The 20,553-nt window shown below is 39.5% G+C and overlaps 1 protein-coding gene across 6 annotated transcripts in view; it reads right to left on the reverse strand.

Annotated features, from left to right (window-relative positions):
• Positions 1 to 15,596: 15,596 nt before the first annotated feature.
• The window catches only part of ncam2a (neural cell adhesion molecule 2a), a 196,682-nt gene continuing 191,725 nt past the window's right edge, over positions 15,597 to 20,553 (reverse strand). For 2 of the 6 annotated variants that reach the window (XM_035535064.2, XM_035535066.2), the window contains exons 16-18: positions 20,328 to 20,535; positions 18,793 to 18,912; positions 15,597 to 18,206 (exon numbers count right to left, since the gene is read on the reverse strand). In XM_035535064.2, coding sequence (XP_035390957.1) covers positions 18,092 to 18,206; positions 18,793 to 18,912; positions 20,328 to 20,535 — 443 coding nt within the window. In that variant the 3' untranslated portion in view covers positions 15,597 to 18,091. The remainder of the gene's footprint in view (positions 18,207 to 18,792; positions 18,913 to 20,327; positions 20,536 to 20,553) is intronic. The other 4 variants (XM_035535065.2, XM_081701463.1, XM_035535067.2 and 1 more) reach the window with 4 other exon arrangements.

A 20,553-nucleotide genomic window follows, 5' to 3' on the forward strand; every position in this document is an offset into this window, starting at 1 on the left:
AGGCTTATTTTAGCTGAAGTTGATGTGGAGTTGTTTGTTTGTAGTTATGAGCTGAAATCTGAGAAAAGGTTCAGTGGCTTCTAGCATGCTATGATGTTTGCATCGCCATTCACTGGATGTTTCCATTCACTGCTGGAAAATCCTGCTACAAATTGTAAGTATAAATGAGAATGCATACTATTTCTATACAGTATTAAAGCATTTACAGTTTTACCCTATTTTCCTCAGCATAACCTTTTAGCCTAATATCACTGAAGCTACTGTTGTATAGCCTTTAACAATGAAGCTATAATTAAGCTAATATTGTCTTTTAGTAAGTTTTTGAACATTGTTTTTTTAGCAAAAAATAATAATAATCTTGCAAAATCGATGTGTAGTGACTGATGACTTTGTGTGCATTTGGAGAGCTTTTTGGGCACTTTGGAGATGTCTAGGGCACCGAGTGGAAAATACTGTATAGCTCCTAAACAATTTCATGTATATGCCCAAAATTGTTCACTTTATTAGACAAGACCAAGGTGAATCAGGAAATGTAGAGCATGACTGAAAATTAATATCCAGCATGAAAATTCTAAAAAAAAAAAAAATAATAATAATAATAATAATAATTTTTAAAATAATAGGCGTTTTTGGACATTTTCTTCTGTTTTAGATGAGCTCAAATGGAACTTAAATTATGGAAAAATAAGCCTAGATGTGAATGGTTGTCTTGGCCCAAGTGTCTATTTCAATTTGAATCCTGAATGATCATTGTGCTATGTGTACAATTTCAGATAACTAGGTTTAAAGTGAACAAGTACAAATCATTCAAAAATGATCTTAAAACTGGAGCTGCATGCAGAGGTTAATAGAATTTTAGTCAATGAATGTTGTGCATGTTTTTCTTTCACCTATACTTACTCAATAAACATTCCTTGGTTATTACATGTGTGAGTCCAGACTGATAGTCTAATGTTTAGTAGTCGAGAAATAATCACGTATCAAATTGGCAGAGTTGAGACTGAACTATTAATCATTAACGATGTAATTAAAATTAAGAAACTTTCCCTGTTAATCAGGGTGGTGACCTAATAAATTGTATCCACTGTAACTGACAATCTATTAAAAGTATTGAAGCTGCTACAATTATAAGGCAGAAATATGAGCCCTTCATATTGTTGAAAATTGTTGCATAATCACAAATGTTGCAATGTTTTCATGTAGCCTTCACATGCTACTGCTATTGATTATTAATTGCATTATTTGAAACCAAAGCAAAACCACATGGCAAGAGCAACAATGATGTCAGAGGGGGAAACCATGACAGACAGACAGACAGAGAGGGAGAGAGAGACAGAGAGAGACAGAGAGAGACAGAGAGAGAGAGAGAGAGAGAAAAAGAGAAAGAAAGAAGCAGATAGACAGTTTAAGAGGGCAGGAGTCAAATTGACCTATTCCATCACTCCAAGGCAGGTTGATCTTTGTCCTGGGTAATGGGTGCTCCAGAAATTACACCTCTGAACAGCAGAGGTGTCACGTCAACTAAAAGCAATGACAGTAGCCTATTGCTGGTTATAATATAGGCCCAAAATACATTTTTGTTATCTCTTTCCTTTTCTTTTGTCTTTTTCCGTACCATACGAATAGCTGTCACAATTTCATAAAATACAACTTTCACAAAATATGACATTTATAATCATTGATATGACAACACATTCTGTTACAATGAGTGTTACAATGAGTGTCATGGAAAATCTATACTGCATTTAAATTCAGATTGCACATATGTCTGCCTTCATAACATCTGAAGAAAGTGCATTGTTCATCACTTTCAATCTTCTAGAAAGTTGTGTGTGCTATTTTTTAATGAATGTGTACTAAAGATGAGTACGAACCTGAGTTTTTTCTTCAAATTTCTTTCATCTAATCAAAGAGAAAGCTCTGTCTGTTTTGTTCATAGCTCGAGCTGTTTTGACAAGCAGTGGGAATATGTTGCTCTCCTTCTGACTAAAAGAATCTCCCCCCCAACTTCCTCCTTTCCATCTACCATCTATCTTTCCACTTTGCTAGATGTCAGTCCATTTAGCATGCTTAGCATTAACATCAAAAGCCTCTAGTCCTGCATCTCAAGTGCTAGAACCTCAGAATACCAAAAAAAAGACAAAAGAAAAGTGGAAAACCTGCCATAGAAAGCAGGAAAATTAAATGTTTTGTTTACTTTGTTTGGATGAAACTTTGCTTTCCCCATCTGCGCCTGTGGAGGAGGAGACGATGTCGTGGATTTAGTGCTGGGTCTATTTTTTAAGACTGTCACATTTGTTTGCAGGCAGAAAGCATTCCGTTGAAATAGAAACATGAGATTGGATTTGGGCTCCAAGGGAACATGTGCTATCAAGTCGGCATAATTTGAGAAAAAGATGAAGGCGGAATCAATTAAGCTGAGCACTCTTATTAACAGTTGGCGTCGCTATGGCAGCTAGCGTGGCTTTGCCGTATGACTCTCAACATAGCGTCCTCTGCTATTGGAGCATTTTGTCTCTCTGTTGATCATAGTAATAAGATTTTGAATTTCATGACTTCAAAGGAATGAGCAAACTCTGGGTATGCAGTTTGTCAACCCCTCATAAAGTGATTAGCAACCAATTCTCAAGCATGCTTCAACAGGAAAAAAATAGCAGAGCAAAAAATAGCACAAAACACCCTGTCCCCATTTCAAGCTTGTTTTCTGCTAACATTAATGAGTCTTTCTGAATGTAGTCTGTGTGTCTGCCTCAACCTCACAACCACCTCCGGATATGGCTGTTTGTAGTGATGAGGGCACAAAGCTTCACTTGCAAGGGCTTACGGTCTCTTGTTTCACATCATTTAATGATGGCTCTTTAACCTCTTCTTCTGTCAGGCCATGAAACACTGCTTGGACAATAGGCCTCAGAGCAGCAATATTTACCACTGGCCCAAACCTGTTGATCTCCAGTAATACACTTGTAATCAGGTACCTTAACACCATCCATTATAATGATGGCAGCTACACACTGTAATCTCCTTCATGTACAGAGGTGACCATGACAATCAGTTTTGTAGCTTCCCTTGTAAGTTTTCTTTTACCAGAGCCTCAAACATTTCCTCAACTGTTCTCCACTATAATGAAATATTCAACACTGATGCCAAGTAAGCAATTTCAGCCATATGTCCCTCTCTGTCAGTTCAGTGAAGCTATATTACGGTGAACCTCTAGGACGGCGTGCCCTCTGTTCTGTTGTCTAGGTTCTGAGATGCTGTCAGGATGACTCTTCTAACATTTCCCCTGATGCATTATAACCAAAAACAGTAAATAATGATTTTAGGACCATGTTTCTGCCTGCTGTAATTGAACTCCTGTAACTTTTGAAAACCCAGCTGCTCCTGGATCTCAGAACCCCTGCAGACCAACAAGGAGACCACTCCAAAACCAGTGAGGTTAAATCGACTCAGGGAGTTCCCTTGATTGAAAATACAGAAGGGACGGAGCAGGAGATGGAAATGAACTGAAAGCCCAGAGCTAAAAAGTGCTGGGAGTGATCCAAGCCTCAGCTGTTCTGGCTTCACTTTTGATCTTATCTAAATTTTGACAGAATTCCAGCCAGAGCCGATGATCAAAAGGTGACCCTTTTCATGTATATATCATGAGGAAGGGCTGTAACAGCGAGGATTGCTGAATCCTTGTACAGTCAATCCATTAAGAAAATAATACCCAAAAATTGTCTATAATATGGAATCTGTCTTTATTCCAGTGAGTCCAGCTGTAACATTAGGTGAACAGAGATGGAGTTGATTGCAGTAAAGCAGTGTAATTTAATGCAATAAGGGAAATCCAAGTCATAATCAAAAACAGGCAGCAGTAAATAATCAAAGTCAATCCAGCAAAGCAAACAAATCTAAAGGGGAACAGGCAAAATGGGTAATCCAATAATGCAGGCAAAGATCAGAGTAACCAGAGAAAACATTACAATTCTAAATGCTCGGAAACATTAGACAGGCAAATGAGACTTTGAAGACTGAATGAACACAGAGGGTTTATATACAGAGACACATAAGGGTAATGAGATACAGGTGAGACTATTAGTCTGGGGACTGGGAACAAACAAGGGGTTTGTATACATAAGCAAAAATTACCTTTTAATTTATATGTAGAACACAATCATGAAAAGCCCTTTCTTTTCTCTCGATCTAAACATAATATGGTTATAAAATGTATATATACTTTACCTATCCAAGTAAAGCCAACCTTTTAATTAAGGATCCTTCCACATGATCACAAATTATGCACCTTCATCTTAATTTGAAAAGATTTCAGTTGTTTCTGAAGTAGGAGCTAAGGAATATTCCTCAATATGACATGGGCTTTCAATATACCAGGTAGTAGGCATAGAATAGATATTTTGAAAATGCTGTGTTACCATGGCAGGTATTCAGACTACGCTATCTCCCACTTCCATATCAAAGTGCTATCTTGTGGAGATTATCTACACCTTACACCATTCAAAGGCAAACCTTTCAAAAAGATCATAGTCTAATTTAAGGATGTGAAAAAAAGAAACGAATGTCATTGTACAGAACTGAAATTTACCCTTTCTTAAAGAAGGTCCCTCCTACATAGATTGTTCCACTGGTAACCTGACATATAAACTAGCCAGTGATGTGAGTATCAATATCAGAATTTTAGATTTATCAGAGTGGAATTTCAAATTAAGAAAAAAGGTTCAGATTAAGATGGACACTTGTTGGATACAAGAGTTGGACACTCTTGTTTTCAAATATTTAAATTGCGTTAAAAATGTAACATCACCCCGTGATTTTGCATTATGTGTTTGATTTCCAGAAATCATTTTAACACATGAAAGGCTAATTAGCAAATATAAGATGACTTTTACATTTAGCTTTGCTATTATGCAATATCTGTTTAGAAAGTTGAGCTTTGCTGAGAGCTGATGAAGAGAGATAACAAACTTCTAGATAAGTAAAACACTCATCTCCCCAAGTGAAAATGGTTCTCTTTAAATGATCAAAACTTTAAATGATCTTGACCATTGTAACTGCTTAAGCAGAAGCTACCTGTTGATATGGCAACTAATGATTTGCGGTAAGTGTGGAAGAAGCAGAGAAAAGCAGAAAGTGAATCTTGCAGAGTCCATAGAGAGGCAGGGAAAATGGCAAGAAATCACAGACAATTTTGGCACTTAATCTATAGCTCAGTGGGCACACTCAACTTTTTTTTAAACCATTTTTTAAATTTTACAAGGTGCGATGCTGTTAGGTAGGGAACAAGCTGCAAGTGCAGTAAAAGGACGTTCTTTGTTCTCCACAGCAGAATAATCAACAAAAAAAAAGCCCAGCAGCGAGCTGGCTAGAAAACACAAAACAAAAGGAAAACGTGCTGGCAGTCATATTCGAAGTGGAGAGATGCTGAAGAACAGCCGCAAACTCAGAGCATCGTCTTTGGCGTGGTGCAGCAGTGGAGGAGAGTACCTGTGTCTTAAATAGGGGCTTATGTAGGGGGAAACAAAAGAGGCTAAATAAGGCACAGGTGCTCGTGTTTATTAATAAGATGATTGGAAACAGGGCAGATTGGGGTGAGTGCGAGGAGGATTGGGGGGCAGAAGGAGGGGTGTCTGGAGCACTGTGACACAAGGAACATTTTCTTATGCTATATACTGTATACACATTTGCTATATACATTTGTTTATGCTATTCTGTTTGTATATAGCATAAAACAGTGCAGTAAAAGTGAATTTATCCATTCTGCATTGAATAAACACACATGGAATTTAAAAACTGACAGCCAAGTATGAAAAGAAAAATTCACTCTCTCTGCAGATGACTCAATGAAGTTGAGTGTTTTCCTCATTTTCAACAATTCAACAACAAGGTTCCCAAAGTGGCCAATTAATCCCAAATTAATCTCTTCATGAGTTCCAAAGAGGTCTGCGAAATGTGAACCTATATTTAGCCCAAAATCTTAATTTTATTCTCCTAATGGCCAATCAAAGCAGGCCATTGAAAAACTAGCACTCAGTTTACATGCCTTAAGTGCTCCATTAGTTGTTCTGAACAGCTCATTGGTTTAGTGAATATGGGTAGTCTGGATTGGTGGTCTAATAACCATTAAAAGAGTTTACTGAGTGCTTTCCAAAATGTTCTCCAAGCATTTTAGCTGACTGGCATGTCTCTGGTTTTCTGACCTTACCTTACCAATGTCTTTTATTACTTGGTATCCTCAATGGCAGTGTTTCCATAGTTACAGTCAGTAACAGTACAGTAGAATGAAACAATTGTTTAACCACTTTAAGATGTAAAACATAATATCATAATTATATGTAAAGGACATTCTGTTTACATTTTGTGATTTGACTAACCACATGTGCAAAAATTATGCCTTTAGGTGCACAGTTCAACTGCATTATTCTGAGACACTTTGGGAGTGTACTGTAACATCACTTTTTTAGAAGTGAACTATAACAGCAAAAACACCAACAGCATTAACTGAGCTGTTTCATGAAACTGTCTACAGAAATCACTTTTCTTTACTTTCATAGTTTGTAAGAGCTTTAAAAAAAAAAGAAAACAACATACAAGAGATGTTTTTTAGACTAAAATAACCCATAATTGTGTCCTTATATGACCATAATTCATCAGTACTGGCTCTCCCCAAAATTATCTTTGATTGATGAACACTTTAGAATGTCACCCACAGAGCTAAATGGATGTAGCTTAGTCAGAACTGCTCACAAATGCTTTCTCCTGCAGGTCAAATTGGCACAAAACACTGCCAAGTTAGGAGGAGGATAACCTCAATTTGTAACATTGCTATTTATTGGAGGTTTGCTTCAAGTTTGCACTGATACTTCAGGAGAAATGATGGACTCACTGTTGTGGGAGGTTCAAGCGATGCTTTAGTTAAGCACAAACGACAAACACAGTAGTTTGGAGTTCATCTGCATGCTTGAACTGTGCTTTTAACAAAGGATCATTTTGCCACTTCACAGTTTTCACATCATAGCTCTATGTGTGTTCTATTAATAGGCCTTCCACTGAAAGACACCTTCATCAAAATAAAGATGAGTGTTAGCCATTCTTATTGGCATTGTGGAGACCGTTATCCCTGAAGGAGACAAAGCGACAGAGGTACGGTGTAGAGGTCAGAGGGTACATATGCCACCTGAAAGACTTTGTGTTCAAGTCTGGGTTTAGTGTTGGCTTTTGGTACAGGCATCTATTAGAGAGGTGATCACCAACCTTCAGCCTCATATCAGGTCAAGTCATGATGGCAATATATCTGCCTGTCAAAACTGCCCAAAAAACCCTTTCAACATTTTATTTCTGACACAGATAAACATTGTTAAAACAAATTAACATTAACTAAGAGAGCTCTCAAAACATAGAGCATGCTTGCATTTTTCTGTGATCTGAAATCTGTATGTATGCTTATACACAGTAATTACTTCAGCACTCTACATCACACTGTTCACAGTAGCTGTACTCTTCAAGTCAATAAGAAGACTTTTAATGCTTAAAAGCTCTGTTTGTGCCTGGACCAGACTGATCTGAGGCAGGTGTGCATCAAATCCTCTGCATATCCATCTACTGTGATGATGTTCATCTGGGAAAAAGCCATCTTACAAAGGTAAGCAGATCCAAAGTAGGCCACTACAGATTGGTTGCACTAACCGCTGTTGTCACAACGTGCTTCAAGAAACTCCTGAATCACCTCAGAACAGTGCCATCCTAGAACCCCCTGCAGAGGTACCTGCCTGAGCACGATGCTATCCACTCAGCTCTGGTCTACCCACTGGAGTACCAGCATGCTTACACCCATGTTCTCAGTGACCCCTCCGGCTCTGTTTTCTACCTAAGCTGAGGCTTATTCACTGATCCCTGTGAATGATCAATGAGTCGGCTGGATGCACAACTTCCAAACCAAGAAAGTACACCTTGATATCTGACTTAGCTCTGCACATTGTCACATGTGAAGTGGAAACAATGGGGCATTGTATGATGGCTAATGGAAAATATGCAATCCCCCTCACCCCAAAAAAAATAAAATAAAAACAGTCCTCATTTAGGATGAGGAAGAGGATATGGCTAAACCCACACTCTGCAGGCACACTCCTCCCCCAATCTCCCTTCAGCAGAGACCACAGTGAGAGATCTGGGATTGGCTGTCACCTGCTTCTTTCCCAGGGCTGTAATCCTCTTATGGGATTCTTTCCACATCCCTTTTCTGTGAGTCGTGCACTTGCATCTTATCTGTATTTAACACTGATATTTATAACAGAGATGTAACACTCAGTACACACATCCTTAACTACAAATAACTTATGTAGCCATACATAGCTGTCATTGTACATATCTTTAATTTATATTTATGGACCTAACTTATACCTGACTCACTCACACGTGTTCAGCTACCTGCAAATTGTCCACAAGGGGGCGCTATTAGCACTCAAGTAGGGGGCGCTATGTAAAACTGGTGCTTCACATTGATGACCTTGTGTCCTTGCCTTATCCTTATCTTACTGAAATTTATATTGACACCTACAGCAAGAGAAATATCCTGTACATTTTATACCTGGCAAACTGATTCTTATCTGATTCTTATCCTACAGAGAACAAATCCTTGCCCATTGGAAGACTCTGGAAGGCCATTTGCAACATTTTTAGTTTTTTGCTTTGTCACACGTCATGCCCAACACCAGACCAAACCACGTGAAAGCATGAAAAGAAAACATGGTCAAGGCAAAACAAAAAACAAAAACAAAAAATGAATCTTCATTATTTAGCCTAGAGATATTCTCCTCTGAGTTTACTGCATTTACTCACCACAGCACAGCAGATGTGTCGTCTGGGGGCCAAGCAATGTAATGAATTGTATTTGCTCTTTGAGGAGGCCACAGGTGTCCTTGTAGGACCCATGGAATGAAGAATACAGGCTGAGCAGCTGAAGCCCAACTCAGACCGGACCAAGGTCCCGCGTTCATTCCTGCACTTGCTCTTCAAATGCAAAATGTCATCTTACCGCCACATCACTCTGGGACAGAGTGGAATCATAGAAGATGATTAAATGTAAAAAGACTCGTACACTACTTAGGACAAGGCTGCGAGGCACTGTCTGTCTGTCTCGGTGTGTGTGTGTGTGTGTGTGTGTGTGAGATCCATGTTTGGGTCTCATACGAGACACATTAAAAAGCAATCATTTAGGTATGCATGTATGTACAACTTTGCAGATATTTAGAAATGGGCTAGTCGATAGATTTGATCAAATCAGCTCCTCAGAGGGAAATGTTTCTCAGAAAGCTGAATAACCCTGGGTTTAATTAAACAATAACTATTGATGAACCACCCCCGCATAAGATGACCCTTCCTTGCTGACATGCAAATGTTCATTGGTATACACTTTCATTGTTTTGTTTGGAAAACTGAGGGTTGGTCTTTTGACAGACAAAATAAAGCCAGAGCTTTACAACATAAAAAAAAATGTACATCATTTACATTTACATTTACATTTACAGCATTTAGCAGATAGTCTTATCCAGAGTGATTTACAAAAGTGCTTTGTCATTTACTCATAGAATATATCCAAGTACAGTATAGTAGGTTAGAATTAAACATACCAATGAACTAGAATACTGTAGAATACAGGGATGAATGCTGATACGTAGAAGTGCAAAATACATAAGGTCTATCTTAAACAATGATAAGTGCTATAAACAATAAGTAGTGCTCTACAATAAGTACTAAATTAATCAGTCAATAAGGGAGCAATGTCAGTTTGTCCTTTAAATATTCTGCACATAGATGGGTCTTCAGTCTGCGTTTGAAGACTGCAAGGGACTCTGCTGTCCGGACAGCAAGTGGGAGTTCATTCCACCATCTTGGAGCCAGGACAGAAAATAGTCTCGATGCTTGTCGTCCATGAGACCTGAAGCAAGGTATTTCAAGCTGAGCCGTCCTTGAGGTTCGAAGTACTCACGGTACAGATGGGCCTGAAAAAATAGTGAAGAGCTTGCGTGGATCAGATGATGATGATTCGAATTTCTCTCTGTAGTAGGATGGCTTTGCAGATGTTACTTCCAGTGAGAACTTGGAAAGGAGAGACTTGTATGAGCTAAGGTCTGAATAAAGTTAACTTGGGGTTGGGAGTGGCTTGATATTATTGTCATTTTGTCCAAACCACTGGAAGTCAAGTTTACTTTTGAGGGTAATCCAAGATCTATATAATCACACAGTTAAAGAAATCTAGATCACTAGGAGCAGAACTAGGACACCCATGGTGTAGAGCTCAGAGACATCAGTCTGCTGCTGCAAATGCTCCATCCGTCAATAAAACGTAGTAATCTAACATAAAATGGCTCCCCCATGTTTTCAGTTGAAGAAGTCACTAAACTAGAAGTATAATGGGTTGTATATAATGGACCGCAACAGCAGGATTTTAGTGATGAAGCTCTTCTTACTGACCTTTGTAACCTAGTTTTGTTTGTTTTTGAGAGATTAAAAAAATAGTTGGATAACATTGCACCTTTTTTCTGGTTCCAATGTCATTCCCATGTGCAGAGGAGTTGGAGCCAAATGGAATAACATGTCTGAAAGACCAGTGTTCTACACAACAGCCTTGAGTTAACAATTCCCTTATCTTACCGATTGGGAAAGACTGTTTCCTGTAATAATTTCCTCATACTCAAAAACTGCATAAAATCTGATATGGTATGATGACCATTTGAATGAGTTAAGGTGATGCATGAATCCTCTGGCCCTGTCTGGAAATTCCTGAATTTGCTCCACCCTGGCCTCATACCTTATCACCGTCTTTATGGATGTCTTGTTCCATGTCATCCCTATTTCTCTAACAGTGCCAGAGGGCTGCCACCAGGGAGAGGCCACAAGCTGGGATCTAATCACTGCTCATTAATTTAATCTCCCTCAGGTGGTCCCACCCTATATAACAGCATCATATGGGCCACTCTTTGTGAAAGTCTTGGTGTGTGTGTGCTATGTGTTCCCTAAGTTTGATGGTGATTGCTATTTCTCTAGTGGAAAGTTTCCAGCAATAGTCTCCAGTTGTATTTTTCCATTGTTCTATGAGGGGCCATCTTCCCTTGTGTCTGTCTAAAGTTGTTTCTTCTGGGGAAGTTTCCCCTCTCTTTCAGTTGTTTGTCTCGGTCTAAGTCGTCGCTCCTTTACCACCTGTCCAGCGGTGGCTGGAGTCTGGTTTCTTGACTTGAGCAGACCTGGGTTTAATTTGCAGACCAGGCAAGTCCACTGATGTTTTGCTCTTTTGTTGCTGTTTGTTGTGGTTGGGGGTTTGCTCACCTGCAATTCCATCCCATATGGTTGAGTAAGCTCCCTTCCTCCCTGATGTCTCCACTTGGCACTCCCCACATTCCACAGTTATTCACTCCCAAGTCCCCCTCTCTTTCACTGTTATGTACTGTGTAGAGCTCGGCTCTTAGTTCCTCACTTCTTCAGTTCAAACCCTGCCCCTTCTACCTGATTTCCTTTTCAGTTTTGAAAAGGATGCATACAAAAAAAAAATCACTGTCAGTTCACAAAGGTTGCTTTGAACAGTGAGTTAACTGCTGATTTGCTAATCTGAAGCTAAGGGCTCTAGTGAGAATTCTTACATATAAACTTTAATCATGCAAGCATTCTCATTCATCACTTTAAAACGACTTCAGTAAAGATTATTACTTTTAAGTTTTAGATTTGAGACAGAATAGAAAACATTTGAGTGTTGATCCAACATTTCTTTTTTCAGTGCATGTAATTCAGTTTTATGAATTAGGCTATGAATTTTATGAATTTGGCTGCTTTATTTTAGTTCATTTGTTCATGGGGTATTCATGTGTGAGAGAAGAAACTATAATGACCTATCTCATCACTTCTGTCAGAAAACTTCATTATCAGTGAACATGAGATCAGGATTTGTGACAGTACAGCCTTATGTAGTCTTAAACAACCTAAACACACTTCCTGGAACATTTGAATTGATTTGAAATAAATTTGGCTATTCAGATGTTATGATCAACCCAGTTCAACTGTTCTAGCTAACAAAATATTCTAAACACACACAACACTCATCCTTTTCATATGTTTTTCCAGGCTGGAGTCATGGACATCGAATTTATAACTCATGTATTGACCCTCAGAAACTCAGCACAGATAACAATACAGCACATCTCCACCCAAGGTGTAATCTAAGGGGGCTGACCTATCGTCTTTTTGTTCAAAGTTAAGCCAGGGACATCATTAAAAAAAAGTTTATGAATCAACATTAGATTGTCTGAAATGTGCATTTGCGTGCTCTAGAAGGAGGTTGCTGGGATTTATAGTCTGGAATCCTCCCAAGCAGCAGATCTCATTGTAATAAAAAAGATGGAAATGGTGGTCTCTGATTTTCACAGATTTGGGATTGATGCACCATTTGGGATAAAGGCAGTATTGTTTATGGTCATAGTGCATATTGTCTACTCCTGCCATGTTACACAATGCATGTCAGCCTTTATAGAACACCACCTATAGTGGTCCCACTGACCAATGATCCAAACAATAACAGCTCTGGATTCATTACTGATTTCTTTGCATCATACTGACTTAATAATCCTTTGGAGAAGGTGTTTTGGCTTTGTCCATCAACCAGGCTGTTTTGTTCTCTAAAAGTAATGTTTGGTACCCAGTGTTTAGTAAGTTAGATCTTTGAGCTCATTGGTTCCAGGGGCAAACCATAATTTATGAATATTCGAGTCTCTTCTAGGGTAAAGAAAAAACCCAAACTAAAATTTACATATATATACTTCTAGACCATTTAGCAATGACCTTTCACTTTATTACCAAGAGAATGTAGAATGTAGGGCACATTAATAATAATAAAAAAAGCTTTTCTTCTTTATTATAGATATGTTTAATATTTGCAAGTACTTAATAAGCATGACCTCCAAACCTGCAAGGGTAAGCAATATTATAATGTTTTAAGAAAACAGCTCCCAGCTACAATTGCTAGCCACTTAATTTTCTTTAATACCTAAAGAGAACAACCTTGTGTGATGCACAGATTCTAACTCTGTTATGCTATGTCATATAAAAATTACATTCCTTACTCTCCTATAGTGGCATTGGGACCTAACCACACAAGTGAAATAAAATCATCAGGTGGGTGAAGAAAAGATGTGTGAGAGGAGCCATTGGCTAACATTAAAGACATCAGAGATGGTGAGTGATTATAGATTGTGCTGGATGTACACAGTGTGGGAACAATGCAGTCAAGAAGGTGAGCAGGAAGAGCAGGTGAGCAGGATGTGGGAACAATGCAGTCAAGAAGGTGAGCAGGAAGAAGTAGGAAAGGTGCACATTGTAGGGTGGAGACTGATGAGTCTGATTAGACATCACAGAGGTTATCAGCCACTATATGCATGATGTCTTACAGCATTGTGGGTCTACAGTATGATGACTTAAATAACATGAATGCTTGTTATCGATGGAGCAATGCTGTTGGTGGTAAGGTGACAATTGAAAAGCAATTGCCAAATTTCTGACATACCTACAGCAAAAAAGCAAATGTATCGATCTGGTCGACAAAGAGAGAAAGAGAGAGAATGAAAGAGAGAGAGACAGCTACACAGAGATAGAGAAAGAAAGAGAGAGAGAGAGAGAGAGAGATAGATAAAGAAGTGTGCAAAGCGGCTAACAGTGGGTATTTAGCTGAAAAACTGTCTAAAGGCCATTCGTCTATGTATTCCCAGTGCTTTTGTTCTACATTGCTCCCCAACTCTAACTGCATTAGTCCAGAGAATGAACTTTAACTATACATCTTGCATCTATTTGTCTATTTTTCACAATGCAAGTGTACCCATTAGATAGTCCATCCACTGTAAGGTTATTATCCCCAAATGTCAAACCATAATTAATTAATGCTGCTTGCTTGTGGCTTTCCCAGCCTCATTAGAGTAGCAAGGATGGATGATTTTATTCATATTTATAACAAACATACATCTCTATTTAGTTTTCCTCATCAGCAGTAGACTCTAGATCTAATAGTTATCTATTGCTTCAGGGTGAATCGATGGTGGTTTCCATTGTGACTGTCCTGAATGAATCGAGCCTTACAGGTGTTGTTAGGGAGGTACAATCGAATGAGGGAAGTTTATAGCATCAGGAAAGTATGAGGGTCCCACAACCCATCTCTTCAGCTGACTGAATCACCTTCAGATGGTAACGTGATTCAGTGAAACAATTAGGTAGTAATTGCTCTGCGTTTAGCAAACTGATTGTTTGAATGTACCCCGGAGGCTGTTCGATTACCCAGCTCGTGCATTTTGGTTTAATAAAAGCCCAACAGAACGTTACACATTCTGAATGTGTTCTGGGGGCAACGACCTGTGACGGTTGTAGACATAGCATCAAATAACACCGCATATTTAAACCATCAAAATGATTTAATGGAATTATTACCCCTGTGTAATCTTGTGTGCAAAGCGTCACTATATTGGTCTGTGTGATGATCTGTAAAGCAATTAGAATTACTTACGAAATACAACCATTTCCTTCAAAGCTTTACTTGATGACAATTACTGTTAATGGTACACAGCGAGATATCACAATAAGAAAGAAGACTGGATGAAGTATGCAACTATGCCCTCGGGCCTACTTTCGCATAATTCAATGGCTATTCTTCCTGTCTTTTATTTCCATTCTCCTTTCCCCCGCTGATTCGTGTTCTCCGCAAAAAGAGCTGCTACCGCACTTTGGCAGCGTCTGTCCCATGTGAGCAAACTGAACCTTCTTCCCTGCTGCAGCTGTTGTCAGCCATTTCCAGCTGGCTGCGCCGGAGCCGGAAGCTGTCGCGGTGCGAGGGACACACACCTCAGCCTCTTTAATTATGGAGCGTTTATCGCAACTCGTCCCACACAGACGGCTCTCCCTCCACCCGTTAGCAGAAGGTGCATGGAGGCTCCGGATAACCCGAAAATCACAGCAGACTCGGAAAACTGTGAAGATTAAGGCAGAGGTTACAAGTCTTTTTTTTCTAAACCGAGGGATTTGTGGGCAGAGAGTGGAGCTCTTGGTAATTCTTTTGCTTAACTTAGGAAAAGAGGAAGTTTGGCACAAGGTTTTTATGAAAGCTGAAAAGAATGGCCTAAGAACTTAAAAGAATAATAATAATAATAAATAAATAAATCAATAAAAATACTAAGCTGCATTAGCATTATTTACTGATGAACCACCATGGTTTCTTGATGATCTTTAAAGCTTAAGTTCATAATGACAACTAAATAAATAAATTGATGAATAAAAGATGAGAATCCTTTCAAGTATGATTTGCATAAATATGCAAAAACTTGAGAAATTTTGAATGTGTCAAGCCATTGATGAAAACAAGATAAAAAAGAGCCACAAAATAAACACGTCACATGCCACCAGTGGTGAGCACATGCCGCACACTACTGCTTAAGCGATCTGCATTATTTCACACACTTTTGCAGGAAATTGATAGTTACTAAATTCGAGAGATTTGAGTAGGAAAAACAAAAAGAAGAAACAGATTGAACACACACTAGAAAAAACACAACTCAGGACAATGTTCATACAAGCACTGTCTTATACCAGGACATATTTATTTACAACAGAGAGTCAGTACAGAAGATCAGTACAGGTGTTCCACAGGTGAGGCTTCCATCAGTTACCTCATATGCCAGACAGATTGATTTCAATAATTTGTGGGAATTATTACAAATTCTATTTATTTATTTATTTGTTTGTTTGTTTGATTTTCAGTGTTTGTGAATTTGCATGAAAAACCTTTGGGTACTAATTAATCCGTAGCTCAGGCTTATAAGCGTTTGTGTGTCGTACTAGTATATTTAGAGTCAAAACGTAGGCAGCAAGAAGGCAAACAAACAAAAAATGACAAGAATGTATATTCAAAATATGCATAGACAACAATGAAATCCTTGAAGATAAATTCAATATGTTCAGTGTGTCTGAACTGCATGGTTAAAAGTTAGGATCAAACACTGAACTCGCACATCGGCTAAACTTAGCTGCATGAGAGGCACCCAGTGTAACCCCAGCAAGTGCATGGCAGTTCTATGTCTCTAATGTATTACAAGTCTTTGCCATGAAAGGGAAAAAACATACAAGATCTCCTCAGAGAACAAAATACATTCAAGATCCAAGAACAGCACCTGCACACCCAAGTTTTAGTCTCAGCACAAGAGTATGAACACAGACATCTGTCAGCAGTGACCTGTTAAGATTATAGTGATTATGTAGCGTAGAGACATGGAACAGTGAGTACGTTATGTTTAGTTTGGAATGACATTCAGCAATGGCAAAGTAACTGTACAAACAGGTCATGGGAATCACACCTCTCTACTATGAAAGTGGCAATGTGTCTGCACGTTTAACAGCCGTATCAGCACTGCAGTGTTGCTTCCACACACCATGTACTGCTGTGTAAATGCAGCTATTCATCTTTCGTTTGGTTCATTGGATACTAAAATAATTCCTAAGGTTAACAGAGGTTGTTTTACTTCTTTTATACTGGTGTAAAGGTGAATAAACTGATGAGTCTAGGTATGAATATTGGACAAAATAAATAAATAAACAAACAAACAAAACAAACAATAGCCCCCACCCCCTTTTTTGGCATTGACAGATTTTTTTTTTTCTGTGGTGCAAATTTGAAAATTAAAAACATAATAAAAGTCCTAGGGAAATCCCGGTAATCCTGAGGAATCCTGTTTTTTTTTTTTTTTTTTTTTTTTTTTTTGTTTTGTTTTGTTTTTCTTTTTTCTGCCGGGGTCTTACTGGGCTGTTTCCCCTCCCAAAATCTGAAATCCACTGCAAACACATCAAAACCAATGCATCCTTTGTCCAGTTGTTATAGCATATCAACACACATATTGTTGAAAAATGCAACTTCTTAATGTAGGTATATCTAAATATAGGTTGGTCTAAATGTAGGATACCCTTAAAATTAGATGTGGGTGGTTTTAGTAAATTACACACAGCGTTTACACTGTGACTTTGTTCAACAAAGGTGGATATAAAGAATGCTGCCCATTAATATATTTCATAATTCAATAACCCAACTTCTGCAAGACTTACAGCAAGGAGTCTACCTTACCTGTTATTGTATTTCCATTTTTCTAGGAACACTTGGTATACAGTATGCTAGCACTACATTATACACGCATATGTACAAACAGGTGGAATTCATCATAAAATATATAAAATATAATAACTCAGTATGGCTCACAGGACAAACATAGCCTCTTAGCACAACATACACTCACACTCACATAACTTGAACATAAAGTGAGCAGTGACTAAAATTGTGGCTGATTTTCAAAATAAGAACACCTTTTAAGGCTAAGCGTCTTTTGTAAGGATCTTTTTTGCCAAATAACTGGCACCTCAAAATCCAAGCCAAGGGATCTCTCACAAGAGCAAGATAAAGAGCACATAGCTAGCATTTCATTCAGGAAAAAAGTCCATAGACGCACAAATACAATAGTATGGTAAAAGGCATAGCGAAAATGGGATGCTAAGGTTGCCACTTTGAGGGACGTGTCCTTGTCTCATGCTGGCGAAACGTGAACAAGGCATGTCGGCTGTGCTGCGTGTCCGTCGCGTTGGCCATGATGTGGCGACATTTCATCACGCACCCAGGAAATTGCAGCGCTTCTATGTTATCCATGTGGAACAAGTGTGTGCTTTTAGAAAGAAAACAGAAACCAAAGCCAGAGCAAAAAGGGGGGACCGAAACCCTAGCAAACTGGGAGATGGCCGAAAGAAACGTCCCTCTAAGTGAAGTTTTCAGCGGGAGTCGTTTGAACAGAAAGTTACCAATTATTTTATCACAATAAAAACTCAACTTTCGCTCTTTTTTTTTTTTTTTTTTTAATATTTAAACATATTTACAGACGCCCACGTCTGTGCACTTGAGTAGCCGATGTTCTTCTGAGGGATTCTGGTTTGAGCTTCTTTGTAATTAAAATTTTTACACTTTTTTCCCCTAGATGTTTTGGTCTCATTCAGCATGGGCTTGGAGCACCCTCACAGGGAACATCCCCTCTTCACGTTAAGCTTTACTGTCATCCTGTTTTGTGTGGAGACTGTTGTCACTGTGGACCTTGATCTCGATCAGGTCTGGCTTTAGGGTCTCTTTGCCATTTTCTTCTTTGAGTGGGAGTTTCCTGCAAGTGAAGGGAAATGTACGGGTTTTATAAATTAAAAGATGATAACCATGGTGTTTAGGGAGACGGCAGACAAGGAAGATGCCATGGAAGTGGTAGTCATATGTAATGTTCTTGTCTTGTGTATGTGTAACACGAGGCAGACGCTGACTGAACAGTGAGGAAAGGTCATATACATTAGCATTAAGGCATGCAGTGGGTGAACTACAGATAATGATAGGCACTGGGGTAACATGGCAAACCAAAAAAAAAAAAAACCCTCATTGGTATTTCATATAACTACACACAATATTAGCATGCCTATAGCACTTTTGTATTTGACAGCGCCACTCAATAATAACTGTTAACAGTCTAATTAACTCTGTCAAGGCATTCACACTGAACAAAAGAGGAAAAACCCTCAGACCAGGCTGTTATGAACTCAAACTCAAAAAGGTAATACTTTAAACTACAGAAAAGCTAACCTAAAACCAAACAATAAATCTGGAACGTCCCCAAACGAGAACTCCAACATTTCTGACACTGGCTAAGTGGCCCACTAGCTGCTGGTGGGAACTTTGGGAACTATGTGGTTTCTGCCTCTTACTCTGGCTCAGTTAGAGGGGTTGTCTCATTGGGCTCGTGCACGGGACTGCCGTCCTCTGGGTTAGATAGTCTCTCTTCTTCTGTCCTCATCTCCACGATGGGCTCCTTGGAGCCATTACCCCTACTCACACACACATGACCGCACACGCACACGTGCACACACACACACACACACACACACACACACACACACACACACACACACACACACACACAGAAGGTAGGCATTACCAGCCTGGCAGTAGCTGCTATATAGACAAATGCCATTAGGGATGCACTTCGCTGGGAATAGGCTGATCCCGCATCCCCCTAAGTTGACAGAGAAGCCTCACACACTGTGTACAGACCAGCCGTGGCTGCATTCCCAGTTATCTACAGACCCCAGAGGTGCCACAGAAAGAGGCTTTGCTTTTCTCTCTAGGCACAATAATCTCACTAATAAGGACTTTACCAGCAAGGCTTTGGGGATGCCTGTCAGGTGTGTGTGTGTGTGTGCATGTTTGCCCTGGTTGTTCTCTACACCTCTGCATCTTTTATTGAATTAGCACTCCAGTTTAACAGAAAAGACTCTCTCTCACAGTGCTTAATTCCTGTACATAATACATAGCTGCATGCCCGTGAAATAGCTCCTCCAGTAGGGTAATACTGCCCAACTCCTAACCTTTTTAGACCAATCATCCTTTATAATGTCATGCTTCTAAAAACTCAGACACGTTATCCTCAGACTGCGAAAATGTCTGGTATAAGGCTGTGTAAAAGAACGTAAGCCTTCCCTCTGCAGTGAAAGCATCAAGAGCATTGTGCATATTGAACAGTGATGACTTAAAAAAAAAAACACCAACCAAAATTTCTGAGATAAGCTAAAAAAAAAAAGCAGGGCAGACTGATAACCCTTAACTGCATTAGCTTTAAGAAAAGGTTGACTGTGTTAGCTTTACTGTCCCTATTGGTATGCTAAATATTGGTAGGCTAAAGGCTTCCCAGCCACCACACTTCTGAGAAGAAAGGACCTGAAGCAACTAACAAACAAAATGAATGTGTTTGGCTGTGAAAACGTGAAAACAAGCAAACCAACAAAAAAAACCCCTAAAACTTGGGGAACAAGGGAACGAGTATAATCTCTACATGCACATGCAATATACCGTGAGGACAATCTACAAGAAAGATGAAGAGACAAAGTGAGTGTGGTTTAGTAAGTCAGAGGTATCTAGCTCCACATCTCTAATCTAAATCCCAGATCTGGCAATCAGTCACTAGAAATCAACAAACACTGACATTCAAGTCATAGTTCTCAAGGGGGTTATACAGAATTCTCACCCTCTGTTTACCTAGGAGTCCATTAGCTGTTTATCTTAAGTATGAGAGATCAGGAAATCTGTGTTTCCAGATTGGAATACCTCTGACTGTGGTGATGTGACAGATTGATGGAATGTGTACACACAGGGTGAGAGACGCACCAAGACCCATCAAACCTGACCCCACCCGACCCACCCAGCCCTCCCCAGCGTGGCCCCCCACCCACTGAGCTCCCCTTACAGGTAGGCCGCCTTGCCCTCTTCTGGCTCTTTGCCCTTGCCGCCGGTGGCTGTCTTCTTGCCGCACAGCTTGCGGGAGATGCACATGAGCAGGCCCCATTGGCGCGCGAAGAAGCAGCCCACGTCCACCATCGCCAGCAGGAGTAGCAGGCCTGCCAGGCCTAGTCCCACCACTGCACCCAGCCCCAGACCACTGAACAGGGAGTCTGCTGGGACAGAGCATGGAG

This window comes from Electrophorus electricus, chromosome 18 (assembly GCF_041902795.1).
Source record: "Electrophorus electricus isolate QZ-2024a chromosome 18, ASM4190279v1, whole genome shotgun sequence".
NCBI lineage: Eukaryota > Metazoa > Chordata > Actinopteri > Gymnotiformes > Gymnotidae > Electrophorus > Electrophorus electricus.